Source organism: Heteronotia binoei, chromosome 8, assembly GCF_032191835.1.
Source record: "Heteronotia binoei isolate CCM8104 ecotype False Entrance Well chromosome 8, APGP_CSIRO_Hbin_v1, whole genome shotgun sequence".
In the NCBI taxonomy this organism is placed as follows: Eukaryota; Metazoa; Chordata; class Lepidosauria; order Squamata; family Gekkonidae; genus Heteronotia; species Heteronotia binoei.
Window position 1 is genome coordinate 114,465,434 of NC_083230.1, and position 27,384 is coordinate 114,492,817.

The following is a 27,384-nucleotide window of genomic DNA, read 5'->3' on the forward strand; positions in this document are numbered from 1 at the left end:
GCAAGTGAGGAAAACTCAGTACATATCATACTAGCTGTTTTTCCTTTTGAATGCCCCGCATGCTTCTACTCCAGGGGTCCCTAACATGGCACCAGCCTGCACCAGGGGTGGCCAACAGTAGCTCTCCAGATGTTTTTTTGCCTACAACTCCCATCAGCCCTAGCCATTGGCCATGCTGGCTGGGGCTGATGGGAGTTGTAGGCAAAAAAACATCTGGAGAGCTACCGTTGGCCACCCTGGCCTACACCTTTCTTGGTGCCTGCCAATTGTTTTTAGAAAGTAGGTGGGACTTGGTGGGGCTTTTTAGCCTCCCTAAGAGTGGATGGTTCACACGTTTTGCTCACTTGTCATTCTCACTCAGTTCTGCAGTATCTCCTTGCCAGCTGTAGATGGTGCGATTCCCCTGGCAGTCCAAAAGCAGGGAGCGCTGTCTTTTTGCCAAGTTCTTGTTGAGGTTTTTGCTACTCTCTGGTTACAAATTCCAGCTCAGAGGACACCTGGGAGAAAGGTGGAACTTGTGTCAAGGGTCAAAGCAGATGAGACACCGAGAGGCCTACGATTGGCTCTTTTTTCCGGAGCTAAGTGGTAGCTGTGGATGTTCTGGTGAGGAGGGAGGGAGGGAGGGTGGGATTTAACCCTTCCCTTCCCTGCACAGTTTTGTTTAATAACACTCCCCTTCCCTTGAAGCTGTTGACGCTGGGAGGGAGTTAGAAGCAAGCTTGGGTGCCCAACAGGTCAGTCTGCAATTTAATTTGGGGCCAGGAACCAGCACTTTTATGGTCCAAAGTGAGTTCACCTTGACAAGGCATAGGACAGGGGTCCACAACGTGGCGTCCATGGGCGCCATGGTGCCTGCCAACTTGGGTTGGGGGCAGGGGATCCCCTGGTTTTGAGAGGCAGTTTGGCATAGTGGTTAAATGTGTGGACTCTTATCTGGGAGAACCGGTGCTAACTTAATGTGTGGTGTTACTAGGGCGGCCCACATGTGTGGTGTTACTAGGGTTTGATTCCCCACTCCTCCACTTGCAGCTGCTGGAATGGCCTGGGGTCAGCCATTGCTCTCCTAGGAGTTGTCTTTGAAAGCCAGTTTGGTGTAGTGGTTAAGTGTGCGGACTCTTATCTGGGAGAACCAGGTTTGATTCCCCACTCCTCCACTTGCACCTGTTGGAATGGCCTTGAGTCAGCTATAGCTCTGGCAGAGGTTGTCCTTAAAGGGCAGCTGCTGTGAGAGCCCTCTCCAGCCCCACCCACCTCACAGGGTGTCTGTTGTGGGGGAGGAAGGTAAAGGAGATTGTGAGCCGCTCTGAGGCTCTTTGGAGTGGAGGGCGGGATATAAATCCAATATCATCATCAAAGGGCAGCTTCTGTGAGAGCTCCCTCAGCCCCACCCAGGATATAAATCTAATATCGTCGTCATCGTCATCATCTTCTCCTCCTCCCCACCCCACCCCCCGCTTCAGGGTTATCAGAAAGAGGGAGGAGGGAGATTTGAATGCTTTGGAGCTGGGCACTCCATTATATCCTGTGGAGACCAGTCCCCATAGGTTATAATGAAGAATTGATCCATGGATATCTGGGGCTTTGGGGTGGCTGTTTTTTGAAGTAGAGCCTAGGCTGAAAATTTGGTACCCTTAGCTCAAAAAACAGGGTCCCCCAGAGGGTCCATAGAGTATAATGAAGTGCCCAGGAGAGGTTCAAAGTTTAACTCTGGGTATAAGCTTTTGTGTGCATGCATGTGAGAGCCAGTTTGGTGTAGTGGTGAAGTGTGCGGACTCTTATCTGGGAGAACCGGGTTTGATTCCCCGCTCCTCCACTTGCACCTGCTAGCATGGCCTTGGGTCAGCCATAGCTCTGGCAGAGGTTGTCCTTGAAAGGGCAGCTGCTGTGAGAGTCCTCTCAGCCCCACCCACCTCACAGGGTGACTTGTGGGGGAGGAAGGTAAAGGAGATAGTGAGCCGCTCTGAGACTCTTTGGAGTGGAGGGCGAGATATAAATCCAATATCTTCATCTACCTCACAGGGTGTCTGTTGTGGAGGAGGAAGGTAAAGGAGATTGTGAGCCGCTCTGAGACTCTTTGGAGTGGAGGGCGAGATATAAATCCAGTATCTTCATCTACCTCACAGGGTGTCTGTTGTGGAGGAGGAAGGTAAAGGAGATTGTGAGCCGCTCTGAGACTCTTTGGAGTGGAGGGCGAGATATAAATCCAGTATCTTCATCTACCTCACAGGGTGTCTGTTGTGGGGGAGGAAGGTAAAGGAGATTGTGAGCCGCTCTGAGACTCTTTGGAGTGGAGGGCGGGATATAAATCCAATATCTTCATCTACCTCACAGGGTGTCTGTTGTGGGGGAGGAAGGTAAAGGAGATTGTGAGCCGCTCTGAGACTCTGATTCAGCGAGAAGGGCGGGGTATAAATCTGCAATCCTTCATCTTCTTCCTGTGTCTGACGAAGCGTGCATGCGCACAGATGCTTATCCCCAGAATTAAACTTCTTTGGTCTTAAAAGCGCCACTGAGCTGGAACTTCAGGCTGCAATGAGTTACACGAGCAGGGTCTGTCTTTCTGTGTCCTAGTACCCAACACACATTGGGGCATGTTTTGAAGGAATGTGAGGAGCTCCCCCTTTCACTAGGACATGGGAGAGTAGCAGTTAATCAAGTGAGGATTATATCCAAGCTTCCTTGAACTGCTGTGTGTCCAAGGTAATACAGCACCCGTCTGCAGCGATCTAGCGGGCTGGAACAAAAGTTTGCATCGCAGTCTATGCAGAGTCGGTTCTATTTCAGTAGCTGGAGGAGGAGGTTTGGTTATTCCTGCTTTTGACATCTTAAGAGAAAATTGGTGGGTGCATTTCTCGTAAACGCTTCGACATAGCGGTTGGGGTGGGCAACACCAGAGGAGAGCTAAATTGCCGTTTCAAAGATAAACCCTCCCTCCCCCACCAGTTGAGGCAATCTGGGCGCTTTCTGGCCTTTGTCAAGTAAGCATGATTTTTTTTTTGGAAATCACATGTAAATTGGTCGCTGGGTGTGTGGTGTGGTTGGGGGGGAGCAGGTAGTGCGTTGTTCAGTAGACCTTTGCAGGATTTGGGTGGCTGCAGGATTTGGGGCGATATTGATGCCGTAAAGTTGCCAGCTCCGGGTTGGGGAATTCATGGTGGTTTGTGGGGGTGGGGGGGTACAGCCTGGGTTCAGGTGGGGTTTGTAGGGGGGAGGGGCCTCAGCGGGATAGGATGCCCTCCGGAAATCAGCTGTGATTCCACGAGGTCTCCAGGCCCCTCCTGGACGTTATGTAACAGAAAAAAGGGGGATCACGGTAAATGGGATAAGCAATAGAAGTTAAACAACTACTGTGATCGTAAACAAGGAATATAAGGTCCAATATTAACATTTCCATATTGCAAAAAAAGTCATGTTTCATATTGTAAAGTAGGTATGCTTCATGTTATAAAAGAGGTCCGATATTAACATTTCCATATTACAAAAAAGGTCTATGAGCACCCGGATATAGGCCCATTTCATCAGTAGACTTCCTCAGGAGTAATGCCTTTCTATGTTTTTTTCAGAAGTAACAGCTGTTAATGTTGGACCTCTATTAAAACATGACGTATGCCTAATTTACAATATGAAATATATGAATGGAAATTTATTGTGACATGAAGTTTGTAAATTTTTAAATGTTGAGCATTAAAATATATGTGAGTTTTTTTTAAAAAAATGGTTACTATATTCCTTGTTTACTATCACAGTAGTTGTTTAACTTCTGTTGCTTATACCACCTGGAGGCTGGCAGCCCTTTGCATCTGTCTTGCAGCTGCGTTGTGAACTCCTGCACTGCAAACAGGAGGCAGAGAAGGGACCTGCGCTGTCTGCTGAACGCAAGCAGTGCAATCCACGGGAAGGAGCAAGCCAACCGATGGAAGAACCGGGAATGCTTTTCAGGGGTCCACCCCCAGCAATAGTTTGGGGTAGCATAGTAGGGTTGTCAGTCCCCAGGTGGGGCAGGGAACGAGGTATACGCTTCCGCGAAAAACCAGCCTCGAAAAAATATAACAAATAATACAGACATTTATAAATATAGAAACCAAGCATATAAAGCGAAATTAATCATGAAATAGACAAAAGGCCACGTGCGCACTCAAGTCCCTTTACAAGCTTCTACGTTGTTGTTAAGATCTTTGAAGCTCTGATTGTAAAATGTATGATGGTTTTCCAAAGCTCATAGAAGCTTGTTAGTGAAACGGGGGATCAAGTACGGCCCTGTTGGCGTTTCTTGTGCCCTGCTGCACTGGATTATTTCGTCTTTAAAATCCATGAAGACGTCCTGGAGCGTTGGACTCCCTGGAAGAACCTGCCTTTGCCACGACTTGGACTGCTCTTCTCATCTTCTTGGCGTTAATTTGCCTGTAAAGAGACTTGAGTGTGAATAGTCTTTGACTATTTCATGATTAATTTTGCTTTATATGCTTGGTTTCTATAGTTATAAATATTTGTATTATTTTTTTTTTTTTGAGGCTGGTTTTTCGCGGAGGTGTATACCTTGTTCCCTGCTCCATTTTTTCGCAAGTCTCTGTTGGTTGCCTAATCCCCAGGTGGGAGCAGGGGATCCGCCAGTTTGGAGGCCACCCCCCCCCCCTCTTCTGGAGAGCCAGTATGGCATAGCGGTTAAGTGTGCGGACTCTTATCTGGGAGAACCGGGTTTGATTCCCCACTCCTCCACTTGCACCTGCTAGCATGGCCTTGGGTCAGCCATAGCTCTGGCAGAGGTTGTCCTTGAAAGGGCAGCTACTGTGAGAGCTCTCTCAGCCCCACCCATTTCACAGGGTGTCTGTTGTGGGGGGGGGGGAGGTAAAGGAGATTGTGAGCCGCTCTGAGACTCTTCGGAGTGGAGGGCGGGATATAAATCCAGTATCTTCATCTACCTCACAGGGTGTCTGTTGTGGGGGGTGGGAAGGTAAAGGAGATTGTGAGCCGCTCTGAGTCTCTTCAGAGTGGAGGGCGGGATATAAATCCAATATCTTCATCTACCTCACAGGGTGTCTGTTGTGGGGGGTGGGAAGGTAAAGGAGATTGTGAGCCGCTCTGAGACTCTTCGGAGTGGAGGGCGGGATATAAATCCAGTATCTTCATCTACCTCACAGGGTGTCTGTTGTGGAGGGGGGGAGGTAAAGGAGATTGTGAGCCGCTCTGAGACTCTTCGGAGTGGAGGGCGGGATATAAATCCAATATCTTCATCTACCTCACAGGGTGTCTGTTGTGGGGGGTGGGAAGGTAAAGGAGATTGTGAGCCGCTCTGAGACTCTTCGGAGTGGAGGGCGGGATATAAATCCAGTATCTTCATCTACCTCACAGGGTGTCTGTTGTGGGAGAGGAAGGTAAAGGAGATTGTGAGCCGCTCTGAGACTCTTCGGAGTGAAGGGCAGGATATAAATCCAATATCTTCATCTACCTCACAGGGTGTCTGTTGTGGGGGGGGGGAGGTAAAGGAGATTGTGAGCCGCTCTGAGACTCTTTGGAGTGGAGGGCGGGATATAAATCCAATATCTTCTTCTTCTTCTTCAGGGTCATCAGAAAGCGAGGGGGGTGAGATTTCTGCTGAACACTCCATTATTCCCTATGGAGACCTATTCCCATAGGGCAGGGGTGGCCAATGGTAGCTCTCGAGATGTTTTTTGCCTGCAACTCCCATCAGCCCCAGCCAGCATGGCCAATAACTGGGGCTGATGGGAGTTGTAGGCAAAAAACATCTGGAGAGCTACCATCGGCCACCCCTGCCATAGGGTATAATGGAGAATTGATCTGCGGTTATCTGGAGCCCTGGGGGAGAGGAGTAGTTTTTTGAGGTAGAGACACCAAATTTGCATCAAACTTCCCCATAGAGCCAGTTTGGTGTAATGGTTAAGTGTGTGGACTCTTACCTGGGAGAACTGGGTTTGATTCCCCACTCCTCAACACGCAACTGCTGGAGTGCCCTCGGGTCAGTCATCGCTCTCTCGCAACTGTCCTGCTCAAGAGCAGTTTCAGTCAGAGCTCCCACCTACCTCACAGGGTGTCTGTTGTGGGAAGGGGAAGGAGATTGCGAGCCACTCTGAGACTCCTTCTGAGCCCTTCCCTTGGCATTGGTTTTGCATTGCTCCAAACCGCTGCGGTGAATTTGAATCATGCAAAACAGCTCCCTGGCCTTGGGTAGGAACTCTTGTTGTGTCCTGTTCTGTTCGGAAGATCAAACTTTGCATGCCAGGGCTGAACTAGAAGTGACATGAGACCATGGCGGGGGTAGAGGGTATGAAAATGCGGTGTGCGGGTAAAGAGAAGTAAGTCCCGTCCCCTCTTGCACCTTGTCTCTCTCTGTTGCTTTCAGTGTTCGCCTAGTACACTTCTGTCCAGGGGTTGTTTTGTAGAAAAATAAGGGGAGTCATTAGCATAACTCATTAGCATATGCCACTGCCCCCCCCCAGCCAAAAGCAACCCGATGCAAGATAGGAAAGCCCCAGGCAAGCAAGGCCTGCTTGAGCTGGCTAGAGATCCAGCCAGCCCAAGCAGGGCTCACTCGCCTGGGGCTTTCCTGCCCCCCCCCCAATCAAAAGGCCAACAACCCACCCGCTGCCCAAAATCTCATAAGAAGTGGAGAAAGGGTGGCGTGGGCTTCTCCAGGGGTTAATGAGGGCTGCTGGGGGTGTGGCAAAGCCCCTGGTGGCTGGCTGGCTGCCTGCTCTCCTAATCCAGGGATTGTTATGCAGCTGCACCTCCTATTCAGTGGACAAGGTAGGCAGGTGGGGAGGAGGAGAGGGATCCCTCAGAAAGGTTCAGGAACTGTGCTCCTGTGAGCTCCTGCTGAATCTGAGGCCTGCTTCTGTCCCATCCTTCCCCCAGGATGGCATGCAAAGTTCTCCTTTCCTCATTTTGTCTTTGCAACAACCCTCTGAGGTAGGTCAGGCTGGGCAAAGATAGGGCTGCCAATCCTCAGTTGGGAGGAGGGGATCCCCCAGTTTGGAGGCCCTCCCCCGAAAAGGTTGGAGCAGGGGGTCCAATTCTGTGAGCCCCCAAAGAAGGTGCCCCTATCCTCCATTATTTAATTTAAATGTGGTGGCCAGAACTCCTTTTGGAGTTCAATCGTGCTTGTTACACCTTTGATCCTGGCCCCACCCCCAAAGTCTCCTGAAGTCTCCTGGCTCCACCCCCCAAAGTCTCCTGGCTCCACCCCCAAAGTTCCCAGATATTTCTTGAGTCGGTCTTGGCAACCCTAAGCAAAGATGACTAGCCAATGTGGTTCCCATTGTTGCTCCCAAATAGAACACAGGGCTAGGTGAAAAATATGCTGAACTAGCCCAGGCAAAAGCATCCTACATGCAGAAGGACTTGAATCCTTCATTTGCATCTCTTGTTACATGCCTAGCATCCTGATTGGCCAGTTCTTCCAGGCTTCAGGATCCTGGTTTGCAAGGAGTGCCTGTCTCAAGCTCAGGCAACAAGAACCCAGTGAGATGCAATACATAACACAGCTGAATCAGGGCTGTCTCTGGCAAGTTCTTGGATGGGAGAACTTCTTGGAATACCAGCAGTCAGGGGGGTGGGGGCAGGATGTATTCAACCACCTCCCTGAATATCCTCCAGGACCTTTCAGGTTTATGCTTCTGATATTTTGCAGAAGGACTTGGACATCCAAGAGCTGAAGTCGACTCTTAAAGAATATGCTACTGTAGTAGAGGTGAGTGACGTCGTAATACGTAACGGCCAGGTCTCCTGTCTGTGTACAGTATAGGTCTGTGCTGTGGGCAGTGCAGCATCAGTGATTTCGTTTGCAGTGAGGTAGAACTGGAACCTGGCAACGCAGGAGTTCCAGTCTTCAGATGAAGCGTCAAATGTCTCGAAGTGGCCCTCGGCAGCCACTTTGACAATTGCATCGGGTGACTGCGTGCCAGTTGGCCAAGGCGACACTTCCTTGCCAGCAAGCCATTCAGCTCAGGGATTCAGCTGGTTCTCGGGGCTGCATACCCAAGCATATCCCATCCTCGTTGCCAATATTGTAAAGTGAGTTCAGCCAGCTCTGAATCAACCAAGAACACTTTATTGGAAGAAGAAACAGTCACAAGCAGCTCAGGAACTTCACTCATTATATACACTCTGGCCACATGGTCAACCCCTAGCAGGCAACAGTTACTCATGTTGGCGCACTCCAGAATTCTTCATTTGCATCTCTTGGTTACAAGTTGTTACATGCCTACATCCTGATTGGCCAGTTCTTCCAGGCTTCAGGATCCTGGTTTGCAAGGAGTGCCTGTCTCAAGCTCAGGCAACAAGAACTCAGTGAGGTGCAATACATAACACAGCAAATACATAAAGGGAGACAGTTCTGCCTGTGTACAGTATTGGTCTGTGGCCACCATATCTCTAAAAAGACATTGCAGAGCTGGGGAAAGTACAGAGGAGGATCAACCCAGATGGTTAGGGGCTTGGAGCACCTTCCCTCTGAGGAAAGGTTGAAGAATCTGGGACTTTTCAGTTTAGGAAACGAAGCGGGGGGGGACACGATAGAGTTTATAAAATTATGCACGGGGTAGAGAGAGTTGACAAAAAATAATTTTTTTTCTCCCTCTCCCAAAAGACTAGAACTCAAGGGCATCCGATGAAGCTGTAGGTCCAGGAAAGGGCAAAAAGAACTATTACTTTCCACAGAGAGGGATTAAAATGTGGAATTAGCTATCAGAGGACGTAGTGACGGTCGCAGCCAGCGTTCCCTCTAAGCTGAGTTAGCGTGAGCGAGCTCACAGATTTTTAGCCTCCAGCTCACAGATGTTCGTCTTAGCTCAGGAAGGATGACCCCAGAGCGCAATGATTGATGCTGTCGCTCACAACTTTAATGCCAGTCGCTCACAAAGTAGAATTTTTGCTCACAAGACTCTGCAGCTTAGAGGGAACACTGGTCACAGGAATAAACAGCTTTCAGAGGAGATTAGATAGATAGATTCATTGAGAAGTCTATCGGTGGCTGCTAGCCGTGGTGACTGAGGCGAACCTCCACAGAGAACCCAGAGCCAGGAGGCAACATCAAGGGAAGGCCTCAGCCTTTATGCCCTGTTGTTGGCCGTCCAAAGGAATTGTCTCACTGTGTGAGACAGGATGATGGACTAGACAGACCACGGGTCTGATCCAGTAGGCCTCTTCTTATGTTCTTATCAGGGGAAGGCCTCAGCCTCTATGCCCTATTGTTGACCCTTCAGAGGATTTGATTGGCCATGCGCAGGGGTGGAATTCTAGCAGGAGCTCCTTTGCATATTAGGCCACACACCCCTGGTGTAGCCAATCCTCCAAGAGCTTACAAGGCTCTTTTTTGTAAGCTCATGGAGGATTGGCTATGTCAGGGGGTGTGTGGCCTAATATGCCAAGGAGCTTCTGCTACAATTCCACCCCTGGCCATGTGAGACAGGATGATGGACTTAGGAGGACAACTCATCTGATCCAGCAGGGCTCTCCTAATGCTCTTAACTCCTTGCTCCCATTTTCTAGACTCTGCGTGCGGAGAAAAGTAAATTGGTGAGCAACATACAGCAGATGCAACAAGAGCTGATCTCGTGAGTCTGTCTCTTTGGGTCTCGGTATCTTGCATGGGGGGGGGGGGGGGTGCGGGGAAGGGGAAGGAATCCGTGTTTCCACTTTCATAAGTGCTTTTCAAACTTTCCCCTCCCAGAAATGGCATAAGCTTCCCTTTGATATACAAGTTCGACAGCGGCGACTTCGAGGGGACCACATCACTGCACTGCGAACTGGAGCTCGCGCAGGAGTCAGAGGTAAGCAGCAGGAGGGCAAGGTGGGGGATGGAGGGTTGCCAACCGGCCTGGAGAAAAATGCTCTGTCCCTAGCACAGGTGGTCCCTTCCTTCCGTACGGATTCTTGGCTTCAAAAGAGGCCAGAATTCAGACCTCAGGAAGTCAATTCGTCCCTGGTCCTGTTGATCTGTATCTGCTCAAGGTACATAGACTCATACAATCACAGAGTTGGAAGGGGGCCATTCAGGCCATCTAGTCCAGGGGCGGGGAACAGTGGCTCTCCAGATGTTTTTTGCGTACAACGCCCATCAGCCCCAGCCGTTGGCCATACTGGCTGGGGCTGATGGGAGTTGTAGGCAAAAAAACATCTGGAGAGCCACTGTTCCCCGCCCCTGATCTAGTCCAACCCCCTGCTCAATGCAGGATCAGCCTAGAGGAGGGGTGTCAAACTCACGCTGTCAGACTCAAGCTGAGTAATGCTGTTGTTTTAAATTGTATTTATTGGTTTTGTTGATTTTATTATATGTGACTGGTTTTTATCTGAATGCGATCCGCCCTGAGCCCGTCTAGGAAAGGTAGGGTTGCCAAGTCCAATTTAAGAAATATCTGGGGACTTTGGGGGTGGAGCCAGGAGACTCTGGGGGTGGAGTCAGGAGACATTGGGGGTGGAGCCAAGATCAAGGCCGTGACAAGCATCATTGAACTCCAAAGGGAGTTCTGGCCATCACATTGAAAGGGCCATCACCTTTTCAATGCCTTCCTTCCATAGGAAATCATGAAGGATAGGGGCACCTTCTTTTGGGGCTCATAGAATTGGACCCCCTGATCCAATCGTTTTGAAACTTGGGGGATATTTTGGGGAGAGGCACTAGATGCTATACTGAAAATTTGGTGCCTCTACCTCAAAAAACAGCTCTCCCAGAGCCCCAGATACCTGCGGATCAATTCTCCATTATTTTCTATGGGAATAAATCTCCATAGGGAATAATGGAGTGCCCAGCAGACATTTCCCTCCTCCCGCTTTCTGACAACCCTGAAGCGGGGGGAGGGCCTCCAAACCGGGGGATCCTCTGCCCCCACCTGGGGATTGGCAACCCTAGGGAAAGAGCAGAATATAAGTGAACCAAATAAATAATAAAATTTGTTAGGAGGGCCAGATCTGACATAAACGAGACCTTGTCAGGCCGGGTCATGCCGAGCCAGCCCATGTGTGTACCTATTTAAGATTAGGTAGCAGAGATATAAACTTGATAAAGGACACAGACAAACTCAAAGGTTTTTTTTAAAAAACCTTAAATGCTTAAAACATTAGCGCTTGTTGGTCTTAAAGGTGCTTTCTTTGTATTCCTCATTTTCTTTTTCAAAAAGTTTTATTATTTTCAAAAAGAGTAAGGGTGCGGGATAGGGGAGATAGAAAGCACAATACATTTGGACCTTATTCTGCACAAAAATACTTTCAAAAAAGACAAGCTTACTTCTACAATGCTTTCTTTACATAAATTGTTATTATGTCTATACTAAAGCTCATCCTCTTTGTATTTCTCCCATGGGATCGAGGGAACTGGGCGAAGGAAGCTCTGGTTCTTGCCTTGCATCCCCAGGGGACCAGGGTGGGGAGAAGTCTCAGTCAATAGAAGGAAGAGAGGCTTGACTCAGTAGCTCTGCTGTGCGATTGAGAGAGCCTGGCAAAGCAAGCTATCCCTCCCTCTCTTCCTCCCCCAGGGAAGGAGTCTCAGCCAATGGAGAAAATAGAGGTTTTGCTCTGTAGCTCCTATGCAATTCAGCAAGCCTGGCAAAGCAAGCTGAGATGCAGAAGGAAGCGAGAGAGAGAGAGAGAAGGAAGCAGATGACAGCCAGTTGCTCGGGGTCGCATGTTTGACACCCCTGGCCTAGAGCATCCCCGACAAGTGTTCATCCAACCGCTGCTTAAACAGAACCTTCAGAACCAGCTAGGGAACAGATATTTACATCCAGATAGAGCTGACCAGTGTTGGGAGTTGCTCATACCATGCAATGTGTTTTTTGTTTGTGTGTTTTGAAGAACACTGGGGTTGAATGGACAGCACCGGACGAATCTCTGGAAAGTGAAGTCTTGCTACTCCTGCAAGGGCCAGAGCAAGTAGGAGAGAAATTCAAGGTCACCATCCGAACACTGGTATGGAAAATATTGGTAGTGGGAATATTGGGTGAAGTTGACTTCCCGTTTTCCTAAGCTTGAAGCTCTTCTGTATTCTAATTTTTCTCAGTTGAAGGTTACTGTTGCTTTAAGATGAGGGTAGGGTTCTGTTCTACATTAGGAGTGACCAACGGTAGCTCTCCAGATGTTTTGTGCCTTCAACTCCCATCAGCCCCAGCCATTGGCCATGCTGGCTGGGGCTGATGGGAGTCGTAGGCAAAAAACATCTGGAGAGCTACCTTTGGCCACCCCTGTTCTACATGCGCTTTGCTCCCTCTAGTGGTCGATTTGATATTACATCGTTTTATGTCCAGCTTAAGGGTGGGGTATAAATCCAATCTCCTCCTCCTCTTATTCTTCTTCCTCTTCTTTCTTCTCCTCCTCTTCTTCTTCCTTTTCTTCCTTTCCCTCTTCCTCTTCTTCACATACAGTCTACTCTCCAATGCAACTGTTTTCTCTGGGGAACTGATTGCTATGCTCTGGAAACCAACTGTAATCCCAGGTGATCTCCAGCTAGCACCTGGAGGCTGGCAACCTCACCGACAGACTTGTTGGGGAGGCTGACGGGGGAATTGGATTCCATGTGCAATTTGCAGGGGTCATTTCATAGAAAAAGAGGTGCCAGATCTCGTTGGTACAACTCATTTGCAGATGCCACACACTCCCTGACATCACCAGAAGGCATACTAAATTCTATCAGCTCAGCATCTACCTTCAAAGGCTTCTTGAATTAGAATTGTCATCATCAAACCTTACTCCCATCAGACTTTTTAAGTTCCTTTCTCCTATGTGGCCACAGGGGCATGACAAAGATTCATGCCTTATATATTTTGGCTATTTTCCCCTTTTTGTGTGTGTGGGAAAAACTTTAGAAAATTTGTCAAATCTTAGAGTTCGGCAAAATTTCCAAAGGGGGTTTGAACGATTGAACCCAGAAGCAAGTATTTGGGGAAGGGGTTTAAGGAAGAAGAAGGAGGAGGAGAAGGATATTTGATTTACATCCCGCCCTCCACTCTGTATCTCAGAGACTCAGAGCAGCTCACAATCTCCTTTACCTTCCTCCCCCACAACAGACACCCTGTGAGGTAGGTGAGGCTGAGAGGGCTCTCACAGCAGCTGCTTTTTCAAGGACAACTCCTGCGAGAGCTATGGCTGACCCAAGGCCATGCTAGCAGGTGCAAGTGGAGGAGTGGGGTATCAAACCCGGTTAAGAACATAAGAACATAAGAGAAGCCATGTTAGATCAGGCCAATGGCCCATCCAGTCCAACACTCTGTGTCACACAGTGGCAAAAAAAAATTATATATATATATACACACACACACTGTGGCTAATAGCCACTGATGGACATCTGCTTCATATTTTTATCTAAACCCCTCTTGAAGGTGGCTATGCTTGTGGCCGCCACCACCTCCTGTGGCAGTGAATTCCACATGTTAATCACCCTTCGGGTGAAGAAGTACTTCCTTTTATCCGTTTTAACCTGTCTGCTCAGCAATTCATCGAATGCCCACAAGTTCTTGTATTGTGAGAAAGGGAGAAAAGTACTTCTTTCTCTACTTTCTCCATCCCATGCATTATCTTGTAAACCTCTATCATGTCACCCCGCAGTCGACGTTTCTCCAAGCTAAAGAGTCCCAAGCGTTTCAACCTTTCTTCATAGGGAAAGTGTTCCAGCCCTTTAATCATTCTAGTTGCTCTTTTCTGGACTTTCTCCAGAAAAGGGCAACTGGGTTCTCCCAGATAAGAGAGCTCTGGCTGACCCAAGGCCATTCCAGCAGCTGCAAGTGGAGGAGTGGGGAATCAAACCCGGTTCTCCCAGATAAGAGAGCTATGGCTGACCCAAGGCCATTCCAGCAGGTGCAAGTGGAGGAGTGGGGAATCAAACCCGGTTCTCCCAGATAAGAGTCCGTGCACTTAACCACTACACCAAACTGGCTGAAAGAGCACAATAGCATTTAGAGGTTCCAGAGCTCCGCTCCTGTGAGCTCCTGCTCAAAATGAGGCCTGGCAGTTCATAACTGATGGCTCCGCACATGTGTGGCATGCCTGACATCTGGGTACGCCTGAAGGCTGAGCCCTGAAAAGAAGTGTGGTCTCTTCCCTGCAGCAAGAAGAACTCTCCCAGTTGGAGGAATTAGCAGGGCTTCAGCTGCTGCAGACCGAGGACCTGGAGACAAACAGGCCAGAGGCCTTCGAGAAGAAGCTTGAGGTATGTGTTTTCCCTTTGAACTACTTGGAGGTGCCCTTCGGATATTTGCTTGGGGCTCTGTAACTTGAAGAAAAGTCAACTGAGGGTTGACATGATTGAGGTTTACAAGATAGAGAAGGTAGAGAAAGAAGTCCTTTTCTCCCTTTCTCACAATACAGGAACTCGTTGGCATTCAATGAAATTACTGAGCAGTTGGGTTTAGAACGGATAAAAAGAAGTCCTTCATCCAAAGAATGATTAACACATGGAATTAATTGCCACAGGAGGTGGTGGCGGCTACAAGCATAGACAGCTTCAAGGGGGGATTGGATAAACATATGGAGCAGAGGTCCATCAGTGGCTATTAGCCACAGCATATTGTTGGAACTCTCTGTCTGGGGCAGTGATGCTCTGTATTCTTGCTGCTTGGAGGGGCAACAGTGGGAGGACTTCTAGTGTCCTGGATACACTGATGGCACCTGGGTTTTTTGACCACTGTGTGACACAGAGTATTGGACTAGATGGGCCATTGGCCTGATCCAACATGGCTCCTCTTATGTTCTTATCTTGGATGGCAAGCGAGTACCTGTTGGTGCAATGTGGTAGTGGGCAGAGACAGCATCCATATCCAGCAGTTCTCATATTGCTTGCTGCTGACGTTCCCACCCTGTCTCTTCCTTCTTTTGCAATGTTACCTAAGAATATACACAGAACAGAAGAGAAGCCATGTTGGATCAAGCCAATGGCCCATCCCATCCAACACTGTGTCACACAGTGGCCAAAACCCAGGGGCCATCAGGAGGTCCCCCAGCAGGGCCATAAGAACATAAGAGAAGCCATGTTGGATCAGGCCAGTGACCCATCCAGTTCAACACTCTGTGTCACACAGTGGCCAAAACCCAAGTGCCCTCAGGAGGTCCACCAGCAGGGCCATAAGAACATAAGAGAAGCCATGTTGGATCAGACCAATAACCCATCCAGTCCAAAACTCTGTCACACAGTGGCCAAAACCCAGGCACCATCAGGAGGTCCACCAGCAGGGCCATAAGAACATAAGAGAAGCCATGTTGGATCAGGCCAGTGACCCATCCAGTCCAAAACTCTGTCACACAGTGGCCAAATCCCAGGCACCATCAGGAGGTCCACCAGCAGGGCCATAAGAACATAAGAGAAGCCATGTTGGATCAGGCCAGCAGCCCATCCAATCTAATACGCTGTGTCACACAGTGGCCAAAATCCCTGGAATTCCTTGGCAGTCTCACATCAGAGTACTAACCAGGGCTTACCCTGCTTGGCTTCTGAGGTCTGATACCATCAGGCTAGCCTGGACCATCCAGGTCATGGCATCATCCACTTGATATCTGTACCAGCTATGAGAGAGTGGATGAGAGAAACTTCTTTGTTTCACCCAGCCTGGCAATTCTGATGTTCATATAGGCTCTCAGAGAAGACCTGGCAAAAAAGAAAGCTCTCTGGCTTCAGAAACTCAGTCTCTTGGAAGCACAGAAGGAATCCTTGGACAAGGAGCTGCTGAAGATGGCGGGAAACCTGAAGCGAATGAGAACCGAGCAGCTGCATTTGAAAAAAGAGCTGTCCCTGAGGTATTTTTTACTTGTCATGGGCACCGTGTGGGGCTGGGGACATTGCCTCCATCGAGGGGACGACAAAGGAACTGAAGACTTGTCTGTCTTCATCTTTTTCTGAACACGTTGCCTGACTCGTCACTGTTTCCTTCAAACCCGAATTGGTTTCATTCCCAACTGTCATGTCTTCCCCCTTTCCCAAAGTATCCTGGGAAATGTAGATTGGTTCAGGCTTGAGAATTCAGTTGCCAAAAGTACGCTTCTCATTGTTCCACGGGAAGGGAAGAGAATGGATCCCTTCAAACCTGTATTGGTTTTATTCTCAACTGTCATGTCTTCCCCCTTTCCCAAAGGATCATGGGAAATGTAGATTGGTTGCAGGTCTGAGAATTCAGTTAGCAAAAGTACGCTTCTCATTGGTCCAAGGGAAGGGAAGGGACTGGATCTCTTCAAACCTGTATTGGTTTCATTCTCAACTGTCATGTCTTCCCCCTTTCCCAAAGGATCATGGGAAATGTAGATTGGTTGCAGGCCTGAGAATTCAGTTGGCAAAAGTACGCTTCTCATTGGTCCAAGGGAAAGGAAGGAAAGGGACTGGATCAATTTGAGACTGTTATTCGTGAATGCTGAAAGGCGGAGGTTTTCCCTCCTTGAAAGGATAAACCAGGATTGCTTCCACACCAGGACAATTCTGTGCAGCTTCCATCCACAGTAGCAGCAAAAGACGCACATTAGAGGTGCGTGCTTTGAAAAATTTAGTGTTAATTTCAGATCCACATTATGAGGAGGCCCTGCTTTTCATTTCCCTGATGTTTGTGGAGACTTGTTACCAGGCCTTTTTTTGTAGCAGGGACTCCTTTGCATATTAGGCCACACATCCCTGATGTAGCCAATCCTCCAAGAGCTTACAGGGCTCTTCGTACAGGGCCTACTGTAAGCTCCAGGAGGATTGGCTACATCAGGGGGTGTGGCCTAATATGCAAAGGAGGTCCTGCTGGAATTCCTTACAGGGCTCTTCGTACAGGGCCTGCTGTAAGCTCCAGGAGGATTGGCTATATCAGGGGGGCAGGGCCTAATAGGCAAAGCAGGTCCTGCTAGAATTCCTTACAGGGCTCTTCGTACAGGGCCTGCTGTAAGCTCCAGGAGGATTGGCTACATCAGGGGGTGTGGCCTAATATGCAAAGGAGTTCCTGCTAGAATTCCTTACAGGGCTCTTCATACAGGGCCTGCTGTAAGCTCCAGGAGGATTGGCTACATCAGGGGGTGTGGCCTAATAGGCAAAGGAGGTCCTGCTAGAATTCCTTACAGGGCTCTTCGTACAAGGCCTGCTGTAAGCTCCAGGAGGATTGGCTACATCAGGGGGTGTGGCCTAATAGGCAAAGGAGGTCCTGCTAGAATTCCTTACAGGGCTCTTCGTACAAGGCCTGCTGGAAGCTCCAGGAGGATTGGCTACATCAGGGGGCGGGGCCTAATATGCAAAGGAGGTCTTGCTAGAATTCCTTACAGGGCTCTTCATACAGGGCCTACTGTAAGCTCCAGGAGGATTGGCTACATCAGGGGGTGTGGCCTAATATGCAAAGGAGGTCCTGCTGGAATTCCTTACAGGGCTCTTCGTACAGGGCCTGCTGTAAGCTCCAGGAGGATTGGCTATATCAGGGGGGCAGGGCCTAATAGGCAAAGGAGGTCCTGCTAGAATTCCTTACAGGGCTCTTCGTACAGGGCCTGCTGTAAGCTCCAGGAGGATTGGCTATATCAGGGGTGTGTGGCCTAATAGGCAAAGGAGGTCCTGCTAGAATTCCTTACAGGGCTCTTCGTACAGGGCCTACTGAGAGCTCCAGGAGGATTGGCTACATCAGGGGTGTGTGGCCTAATAGGCAAAGGAGGTCCTGCTAGAATTCCTTACAGGGCTCTCCTTACAGGGCCTACTGTAAGTTCCAGGAGGATTGGCTACATCAGAGGGGTGCAGCCTAGTATGCAAATGAGTTCCTGCTACAAAAAAAGCGCCCTGTCTACTTAGACTAGGAGTGATTTTCCAGGGTCTCAGGCTGAGGTCTTTCGCATCACCTAGCACTTGGCCCTTCTAACTGGAGATGCGGGGGATTGAACCTGGGACCTTCTGCGAGCCGAGCAGATGCTTTGCCACTCAGGCACAGCCCCTTCCTGGTATTTGTACTTCCAGATATTTTTTTAGGGGGGGGGGTTGGTTTGCCAGCCCCACTGACCACTGGGGATGCAGGAGCATAGGGCTGCCAACTGCAGGTTGGAAAACTCCTGGAGATTTGGGGGTGGAGCCTGGGGAGGGCAGGGACCTCCGTGGGGTACCATGCCATCAGGCCTCCCCTCCAAAACATCCACTTTCTCCTGGGGAGCTGATCACTGTAGTCTGGAGATGAGCTGTAATTCCAGGAGATCCCCAGGCCCTACCTGGAGATTGGCATCCCTACCAGCAGAGTAAATGGGAAGAAACCATTTTTTTTTTTAGGCTTTGCGTGTCTCAGAAGCCTGGCTTTTGGGATAAAGCAAGCAAATGTCAGTGAAGGGTGCTTAGCAAGCTTAGAAGCCGAAGCCCCTTAAATGCCTTGTGTGTGTAACCATCGGCTCTTACCCGACCTCTTCTAGACAGCATGAGCTGGAATCTGCCAGGCAGCTGCAAGGAGAGGCTGTTGGAGAAGGGGACCTCCTGCGATCGACGCTCCAAGAGCTGACTAAGCAGCTGGAGGACACTAGCCAGAAGGTACGTCAGGCCCGCCATAATGGATCAAACCAGTGGTCCGTTGACTCCAGCATCCTGTTTGGCGTTGTAGCAAACCAGACGGCGCTGCAGAGGCCTCCGAGCGGGGCACAGAGGCCCAAATCCTCCCTCTATAGTTGCTTTCAACAAGTAGTATTTAGAGGTCTACGGCCTCAGAGAGAGAGCCACTTTGGTTAAGTGCACGGGCTCTTATCTGGGATCCTCCACTTGCACTTGCTGGAATGGCCTTGGGTCAGCCACAGCTCTCCCAGGAGTTGTCCTTGAAAGGGCAGCTGCTGTCAGAGCTCTCTCAGCCCCACTTACCTCACGGGGTGTCTGTTGGGGGGGGGAGGAGATACAGGAGACTGTAAGCCGCTCTGAGACTCTGATTCAGAGAGAAGGGCTGGGTATAAATCTCCAGTCTTCTTCTTCTTCTTGATGGAACTCTCTGTCTGGGGCAGTGATGCTCTGTATTCTTGGTGCTTGGAGGGGGGGGGGGCAACAGTGGGAGGGCTTCTAGTGTCCTGGCCCCACTGATGGACCTCCTGATGGCGCCTGGGGGTTTTTTGGCCACTATGTGACACAGTGTTGGACTGGAGGGGCCATTGACCTGATCCAACATGGCTTCCTCTGCAGTTTTCTATAGGAGGGATGGTGGCTCAGTGGTAGAGCATCTGCTTGGGAAGCAGAAGGTCCCAGGTTCAATCCCTGGCATCTCCAAAAAGGGTCCAGGCAAGTAGGCGTGAAAATCCTCAGCTTGAGACTCTGGAGAGCCGCTGCCAGTCTGAGTAGACAGTACTGACTTTGATGGACCGAGGGTCTGATTCAGTATAAGGCAGCTTCATATGTTCATATGATGGGTTGGTATATGCAAGAAGACAAACAGCCAATATCCGCCAATTTGAGTATGCCAATACAAATTTTGTTTTTTTGTATTGACATACTCAAATGGGGGATATTGGCTGTTTGCCTTCTTGCATATACCAGGGGTAGGGAACGTTGGCTCTCCAGATGTTTTTTGCCTACAACTCCCATCAGCCTCAGCTATTGGCCATGCTGGCTGGGGCTGATGGGAGTTGTAGGCAAAAAAAACATCTGGAGAGCCAACGTTCCCTACCCCTGGCATATACCAACCCATCCTACGGCAAACTGTATGGATGTTATAATCTCTTGAGAAACCATGCCCTCTATTTAAACTAACAAAGCCAGAACGCTACCTAGATTTATGGCACCCGCACCTACGACAGCCGTCTGCTTTTTGTCACCCTCCAGTGTTTTTTCAACACACACAGATCCCTATTTGTGATTCTTTTAATCTGCTAAAAACATTCCCATGATTCCACACTGCCCACTTCTATTAAGAATCGCTGCTTCCGTTCCCACTTGTCTGATGAAGTCTGCTTAACAGCATACGAAAGCTTACGTTCTGGATAAAACTTAGTTGGTCTTAAAGGTGCACTTGTCTACTGCTTTGTTTTAGTGGTCATAGTCAGCGGTTCTTTCCTGTGCCTACACGCTGGCTACCCCCTTTTCCTTGCTGATTTAGAGCAGGGGTGGCCAACGGTAGCTCTCCAGATTTTTTTCTTGCCTACAACTCCCATCAGCCCCAGCCAGCATGGTCAAGGCCTGGGTTTGATGGGAGTTGTAGGCCAAAAAAAAACATCTGGAGAGCTACTGTTGGCCACCCCTAACTTAGAAGATTGGCTACATCAGGGGTGTGTTCCTGCTACAAAAAAAGGGAGTTCCTGCTACAAAAAAAAGCCCTGTATATCGGTCACCCCTTTTCTGCCCTTCTTAGGGGTAGGGGAACAAGCCGGAGCTTTACGGCCGCTGGGGAGAGGCAGCCTTGCCCTTTCACATCCTGTGCGAAAAGCAGAAACTCGCCTGCACCTCTGAGAGTTGCAAAACTCTGTCTGCAGAGGAAGTCAGTGGGGGGGTGGAAGCACCCTGCGCAGGAAAGTGACTGCTTGGCACACATCTGACTCGAGAAACAGTCCGAACCGGCAAAGTGTCAAAAATGCAGAAGCTTGCCCGGTGTCTGCAGCTTCCGGATGGCGTGCAGATGTGCTTGGTTTCATTTGCATGCCCTCCCAGTGCCAAAGGGGCTATTTGAACCCTTACGCCTCTCTGCTTTGCTCAGGAAAAGGACCAAGAAAGCGACCTTCGGGCCTCCGCCGAGCGAGCAGCGGCTTGGCAGAAGAGGCTAGAAGAGAGCATCGCTGAGCAAAGAGAGCTCCGGACTGCCAACTTCAGCTTGGCACATGCTTGCCCGGCGCTGGAAGAGAACGCAAAAGGCCAGAGTGGTAAGTGCACCACGTTGGCAATCCCCTCGAGTGCCGAAGCAGCGGTTCCCGAACTTCAGAGGGCTGCAATGCTTAATCTGTTTCTGAATTTCACACCGGAGGCAGGGGTCCTTTTGTACAAAAATAAGTGGTGGAGCTCATTGGCATGACTCATTAGCTTATGCTGCCGCCACCCCCTCAGCCAAAAGCAAGCTGACGCAAGAAAGGAGAGCCCCGGGCAAGCGAGGCCTGCTTGGGCTCACTAGAGATCCAGCCAGCCCAAGCAGGCCTCACTCACCTGGGGCTCTCCTGGGCTGGCCTCCCCAGTCAAAAGGCCAGCAAGCCACCCACTGCCCAAAATCACATAAGAAGTGGAGAAAGGGTGGCGTGGGCTTCTCCAGGGGTTAATGAGGGCTGCTGGGGGTGTGGCAAAGCTCCTGGTGGCTGGCTGGAGGGCTGCCTGCTTTCCTTATCCAGGGATTGTTATGCAGCTGCACCTACTATTCAATGGACAAGGTAGGTAGGTGGGGAGGAGAAGGGGGGCATCAGAAAGGTTCAGGAGCTGCGCTTCGGGGAGCTCCTGCTGAATTCAAGGCCTGATTGGAGGCACGCTTCAATGCCAAAATCAGATTGCCTGGGAGCAAGAAACACCCCCTTTTCTCCAGTGCTGCTGTTGGGTGTAGAGCTGCCACCTCCAGATGGGACCTGGAGGCCTCCTCTGATCTCCAGGCTATGGGACAGTGTTGGCTCAGAGGTAAAGCAGCTGCTTGGCATGCAGAAGGTCCCAGGTTCAATCTCCAGCATCTCCAGTTGAAAGGATGAGGTCGTCAGTAATGTGAAAGACCTCGACATATGTGCAATTGTGTACAATTCTGCACCTCAAAAAAGATATTATAGCATTGGAAAAAATGCAGAAAAGGGCAACTAGAATGATTAAAGGGCTGGAGCACTTTCCCTATGAAGAAAGGTTAAAACGCTTGGGGCTCTTTAGCTTGGAGAAACGTCGACTGCGGGGTGACATGATAGAGGTTTACAAGATTATGCATGGGATGGAGAAGGTAGAGAAAGAAGTCCTTTTCTCCCTTTCTCACAATACAAGAACTCGAGGGCATTCAATGAAATTGCTGAGCAGTCGGGTTAGAACTGAAAAAAGGAAGTACTTCTTCACCCAAAGGGTGATTAACAAGTGGAATTCACTGCCACAGGAGGTGGTGGTGGCCACTGTTCCCTCTAAGCTGAGTTAGTGTGAGGTAGCTCACAGCTCCGGCTCATACACTTATGTCTTAACTCAGGAAAAATGGCCCCAGAGAAAGCTAATATATGCAGTAGCTCACAAAGTAGAATTTTTGTTTAGAGGGAACATTGGTGGCAGCTGCAAGCATAGACAGCTTCAAGAGGGGATTGTGTCATGAGCCCTGACGAGGAGGAGCTGGAAGGGTTAACAGACCTGGAAGAGTTGCCAGCCAGTTCCTCAGCTGAACAAGCAGCAGCTGGCCCATCAATGACTCTCCAGGCACCAGTGTCAGCTGTTGACGATCAATCTCCTCCGAGCTCTCCTCCTCCCATCTCAAGAGTTCGAAGCAGGCTCCGGAAAGAACTTTCAGAGCAAAGACATGCTTCAGATCTCTCAGCCCTGAGTTCTAGCAGAGTCACTGCCACCCAGGGAGCAGGCAGATTGAGACTCCCATATAGCTCCCACACCCAGGGCCTGGTAACCTTATGGAAGCAACAAGTCTATTCTCTGGCTTGCATCCACCCTCCTTCCTGATTTCTGATCTTGACGTGCTTGATTTCCTTGGCACCCTGACCTTGTGGCTTTTGGACATTGACTTCTGATTCTGGTTTGTGATTCTGCATTGGTGACTTGGCTCCTGTTTAACTTCCTGGACTTTAACCTGGACTGGCTTTGGACTCCTGCCTGCCTGCACCCTGAGAACGTGACAGATTGGATAAATATCTGGAGCAGAGGTCCATCAGTGGCTCTTAGCCACAAGGTATTGATGGAACTCTCTGTCTGGGGCAGTGATGCTCTGTATTCTTGGTGCTTTGGGGGACCACAGTGGGAGGGCTTCTAGTGTCCCAGCCCCACTGGTGGACCTCCTGATGGCACCTGGGTTTTTGTTGTATTGGCCACTGTGTGACACAGAGTGTTGGACCGGATGGGCCAGTGCCCTGAACCAACATGGCTTCTCTTATGTTTTTACAACCCTGGAGAGCAGCTGCCAGTCTGAGTAGATTTGATGGACCAAGAATCTGATTCAGTATACAGCAGCTTCAGGTGTCCATGAGATCAGCTCCCCTGGATAGCTGTTTTGGATAGTGGGCTGTGTGACATTATGCATCTGCTGAGGCCCCTCCCCTCCCCAAACACCCTGCCCTCCCCAGGCTCCAAACCTAAATTTTTCAGGAATTTCCCAGTCTGAAGTTGCCAACCTTATATGTGTGATACTACGGCCAACTGGATCCAGGATACATACAAAGCGACTTTATACTAATTCAGACCATCTAGGTCAGCATCGTCTACTCGGGCTGGCCAAGACTCTCCAAGGGTCGCAGGTGGTAGTAGTCTTTTGCAACTTCTCCAGCCTGATCCTTAGCGAGACATCTGAACCTGGGACCTTCTGCATTTCCAGCAAATGCTCTACCACTGAGCCATGGGTAGAGAAGTGTAGATAGCCCCAGGAGCAAGCAATGCAGAGTGGGTTGAAAGTATGGCATTCAGTGTGTGTGAAAGCATCCGAAAACATCTTCAGGCACTGATGACATTGTTCGCAAAAATTGCTTCTCCTTTCAGCTGAACCAAACAAATGGTGACCGGAGGACTGTATAAATTTAACTTGTTACTGCTGTCTGACCTTTGCCTATGTCAAAAACACCTTCATGAAGTTGTATGGTAGTTTGCTGTTTACCTATGTAGAGGCATCTGTGTGTGTGTGTCTCTCTCTCCTATCTCTCTCTCCTCTCTCTCTCTCCTATCTCTCTCCGACCTCTCTCCTCTCCCTCCCTCTCTCTCTCCTCTCTCTCTCTCTCTCCTATCTCTCTCCTCTCTATCTCTCCTCTCTCTCTCTATCCTCTCTTCTATCTCTCCTATCTCTCTCTCTATCCTCTCTCTCTCCTCTCTCTCTCTCTATTCTCTCTCTCTCTATCATATCTCTCTCTCCTCTCTATATCTCTATCCTATCTCTCTCTCCTCTCTATCCTATCTCTCTCTCCTATCTCTCTTCTCTCTCCTCTCTCTCTCTCTAGTCTATCTCTCTCTTTATCCCATCTATCTCTCTAGCCTATCTCTCTCTCCTCTCTCTCTCTCTCTATCCTATCTCTGTCCTATCTCTCTCCTCTCTCTCTTATCTCTCTCCTCTCTCTCTCCTTTCTCTCTAGCCTATCTCTCTCTCTCTCTCTCCTATCTGTCTCTCTATTCTATCTCTCTCTTTATCCTATCTATCTCTCTATCCTACCTATCTCTATCCTACCTATCTCTATCCTATCTAATCTATATATAGATATGTGAACTGTTACTTTCCCTCCCTAGAGTTGTCAGCCCTAACCTGGAGTCATGCATAAACTAGACAACATCTGACTGATATTCTTAATGTCTTTCTTTCTTAGCTGCTCTCGCCTTGCTCAGAGAGAACCATTTTAACGGGCTTCCAGGTGGAGCCCTGTACCAGGTATGCAGTGCCTTTTTATGGCTTATTAATTCTCAGCAGTTCGACTGGTTTTTGGATCTTGTGCTTATTTCCTGTTGACCTTCTTGAAACACAGGAAAGGCAGGGTGCAAATCCATTAAAAGTTGCTGATGCTTGAATCGGCTTTCTAGTTTTCGCATTGGTTCACCCACAGTGCTTCAGCGAGCTCTTTAGCCAAAAGGGAGGATGGAGCAATGGATGGCCTATAATCACTGCAGGGCTTGCTTCGCCTGTTCATTAGTGGCTTCTTGACGGCATCTTTGTAGAGAAAGAGGCTTGTTCTCACCACGACTTGGTTGTCCCCCGTTTCAAACTTGCCTTATCCCATTTAAACACAGAACTGCGTGTCTCCTAACAAGAACCCTTTGTCCAACTTTAACTTAAACGAAAAGGGAAGGGCAGAAAAGGTGAGTGCAGACAAGTTCTTTGGGGAAATGTATGTTTTAGCAGAAGTGCAACAGAAACAAAAGAGCTTCCTCTTGATAGACTTTCATGCAAAATTCAAGGGGTAAAATGTGTAATGTCTCCCGATGACAATGTCTGGTTTTTTTTTTTAGCTCAGTTGTTGTCCTAGAACAGGGGTGTCAAACATGCAGCCTGGGGGCCAATTCAGGCCTCTGGAGGGCTCCTATCAGGCCCCCGAGCAACTAGCTGTCATCTGCTTCCTTCTCCCTCCCTCTTGCTTCCTTCTGCATCACAGCTTGCTTTGCCAGGCTCATTCAATCACACGGCAGAGCTATAGAGCAAAGCCTCTGTTTTCTCTATTGGTTAAGGCTCCTACTTTGGGGAGGAAAGGGGGAGGAATAGCTTGCTTTGCCAGGCTCTCTCAATCACACAGCAGAGCTACTGAGTCAAGCCTCTCTTCCTTCTATTAGCTGAGGCTCCTCCCCCTCCTGGTCCCCTGGGGAAGGAAGGAAGGAGCCAGAGTTTCCTTTGCCCAGTGCCCTGGATCGCTGTTATGTATTGAACATAAGTAACCAGACCTCATGGCGATGGCGACTAAAGGAGACCCTGGGGTCCCAGATGGAGCTCGCCTGAGGTCCCGCCCATCAAGATCTGCGGCGGGAAGTTTGACTGACCAGGATTGGCCTGGTCGGATGGGGGGGGGGCTGTACCGGGCAATGTATATAAGCGGGGCCAGGCCCGCGTGCTCTCTCTCTTGTGTGATGTACTCTGATTAAACTATGTTGCCTTCAAAGCATCTCGGTTCTCAGTACATTACAATCGCACAAGAGAGATACAAAGAAAACACCCTTAAGACTAACGAGTGCTGATATTTTAAGCATGTTTTATTTTAAGGTGTTTTTTTTTTTAAAAGAACTTTATAAAGTTTCTATCTCTGATACCTGGCCTTACATTTTACGACACACATGGCCCGGCCCGATAAAGGTCTGATTTATGTCAAATCCAGCCCTCCTAACAGATTTGATACCCTTGTCCTAGAATCAAAATCTGCAGCAGGCAGAAAGCTAACATTTGGTGTATACTGTGTCAAAACGGTGTCAAAATCAACTTGGCTCTGACGTGGATGGGCCAGGCTAGTCCAGTCTTATCAGATCTCAGACTCTAAGCAGGGTCAGCCTTGGTTAGTCCTTGGATGGGAGACCACTGAGGAAGGCCAGGGTAGCCACACAGAAGAGGCAAGCCACCTCTGAACGTCTCTTCCCATGAAAACCTTACAGAGTCGCCATAAAGCAAAGCAGGAGTCCAGTAACACCTTTAAGACCAGCAGCATTTTATTCAGAATGTAAAGCTTCTGTGTGCTCTAAGCACACTTTGTCAGATGACAGATACCCTGTTTCCCTGAAAATAAGACCTACCCCCAAAAATAAGCCCTAGCAGGATTTCTATGCATTTGTTAAATATAAGCCCTACCCCGATAATAAGGCCTAGTGATGGGTGTGGCTATGCAGCGGATCTGCATAGCCACGCCATGCATTTCGGAGCGGAGCGGTAAGGAAGACTGAAATACCTTTTATCTGCTGCAACTGTATTTGAATAAATGTAGATTGTTGTATCATACTTAATAAAAAATAAGACATCCCCTGAAAATAAGCCCTTAGTGTGTCTTCTTGAGAAAAAACAAATATAAGACAGTGTCATTTTTGGGGAAACACGGTAGTTTAATTGCACTGTTTTGCCAGAGATTCTAACTTGGTACTATTTTGCATGCTTAGCCACAGCCCACCAGCTGCGTGTGGCTCTGTTCACTGTACCCCGTTCCATTGTCTGATGAAGCGTGCATGCACTTGAAAGTGTCCATTCTGAATAAAACACTGTTGGAATGAATAAAAGACTCCCCACTTTGTTCTCTTGCTTCAAACGGACACGGCTGTCCACCAGTGTCCCCTCTATGCTGCGTTAGTGTGAGCGATCTCACCGTTTTTTAGCCTCCGGCTCCCACGTTTTTGTCTTAGCTGAGGAAAAATGGCCCCAGAGCAAGCCAATCGATGCAGGAGCTCACAACTTCAATGCCAGTCGCTCACAAAGTAGAATTTTTGCTCCCAAGACTCCACAGCTTAGAGGGAGTATTGCTGTCCACCTGAATCTATCTGCATAGAGTTGCCGTAAGTCGGTTGCGACTTGACATTTGCCATCACCACCAACAGTATAAGCTCATGGCAACTTTTATTTCCACTTCCTGGCAACGGTCAACACTTTTGTCTCACCGTTTTCTCACCCTGCCTACCTCTTGCACCATTTGCTTAAAATAAGCACTGGGTTTGGGAAGTGGGCAGAGCACGGAAGGCTTCACCAGCCAGCCAGGAAATATACCTTTGCCTGCACAGTGCAAGCTTGTTGTAGACTCATCCCTACAGCTTTTTTTCCTTTCAGAACTTCCACATCTACTTGAAAGATGCTGAAATGTCTCGTATCCCTAATCTAGAATGTTAGCAATGCCTTTCAATTAATACCAGGGTTGCCAAATATCTGCTGGGAGTGGCAGATCTCCCATAGCTGCCATTGCCCA

General features: G+C 49.1%; 1 protein-coding gene across 1 annotated transcript in view; it reads left to right on the forward strand.

Annotated features, from left to right (window-relative positions):
- Window positions 1-27,384, forward strand: part of IRAG2 (inositol 1,4,5-triphosphate receptor associated 2) — an 89,446-nt gene that overhangs the window by 27,189 nt on the left and 34,873 nt on the right. Inside the window, exons 12-20 of the mRNA XM_060245938.1 lie at window positions 7,646-7,705; window positions 9,505-9,569; window positions 9,686-9,785; window positions 11,806-11,919; window positions 14,051-14,152; window positions 15,569-15,732; window positions 18,334-18,448; window positions 20,586-20,748; window positions 24,334-24,395. Coding sequence (XP_060101921.1) covers window positions 7,646-7,705; window positions 9,505-9,569; window positions 9,686-9,785; window positions 11,806-11,919; window positions 14,051-14,152; window positions 15,569-15,732; window positions 18,334-18,448; window positions 20,586-20,748; window positions 24,334-24,395 — 945 coding nt within the window. The remainder of the gene's footprint in view (window positions 1-7,645; window positions 7,706-9,504; window positions 9,570-9,685; window positions 9,786-11,805; window positions 11,920-14,050; window positions 14,153-15,568; window positions 15,733-18,333; window positions 18,449-20,585; window positions 20,749-24,333; window positions 24,396-27,384) is intronic.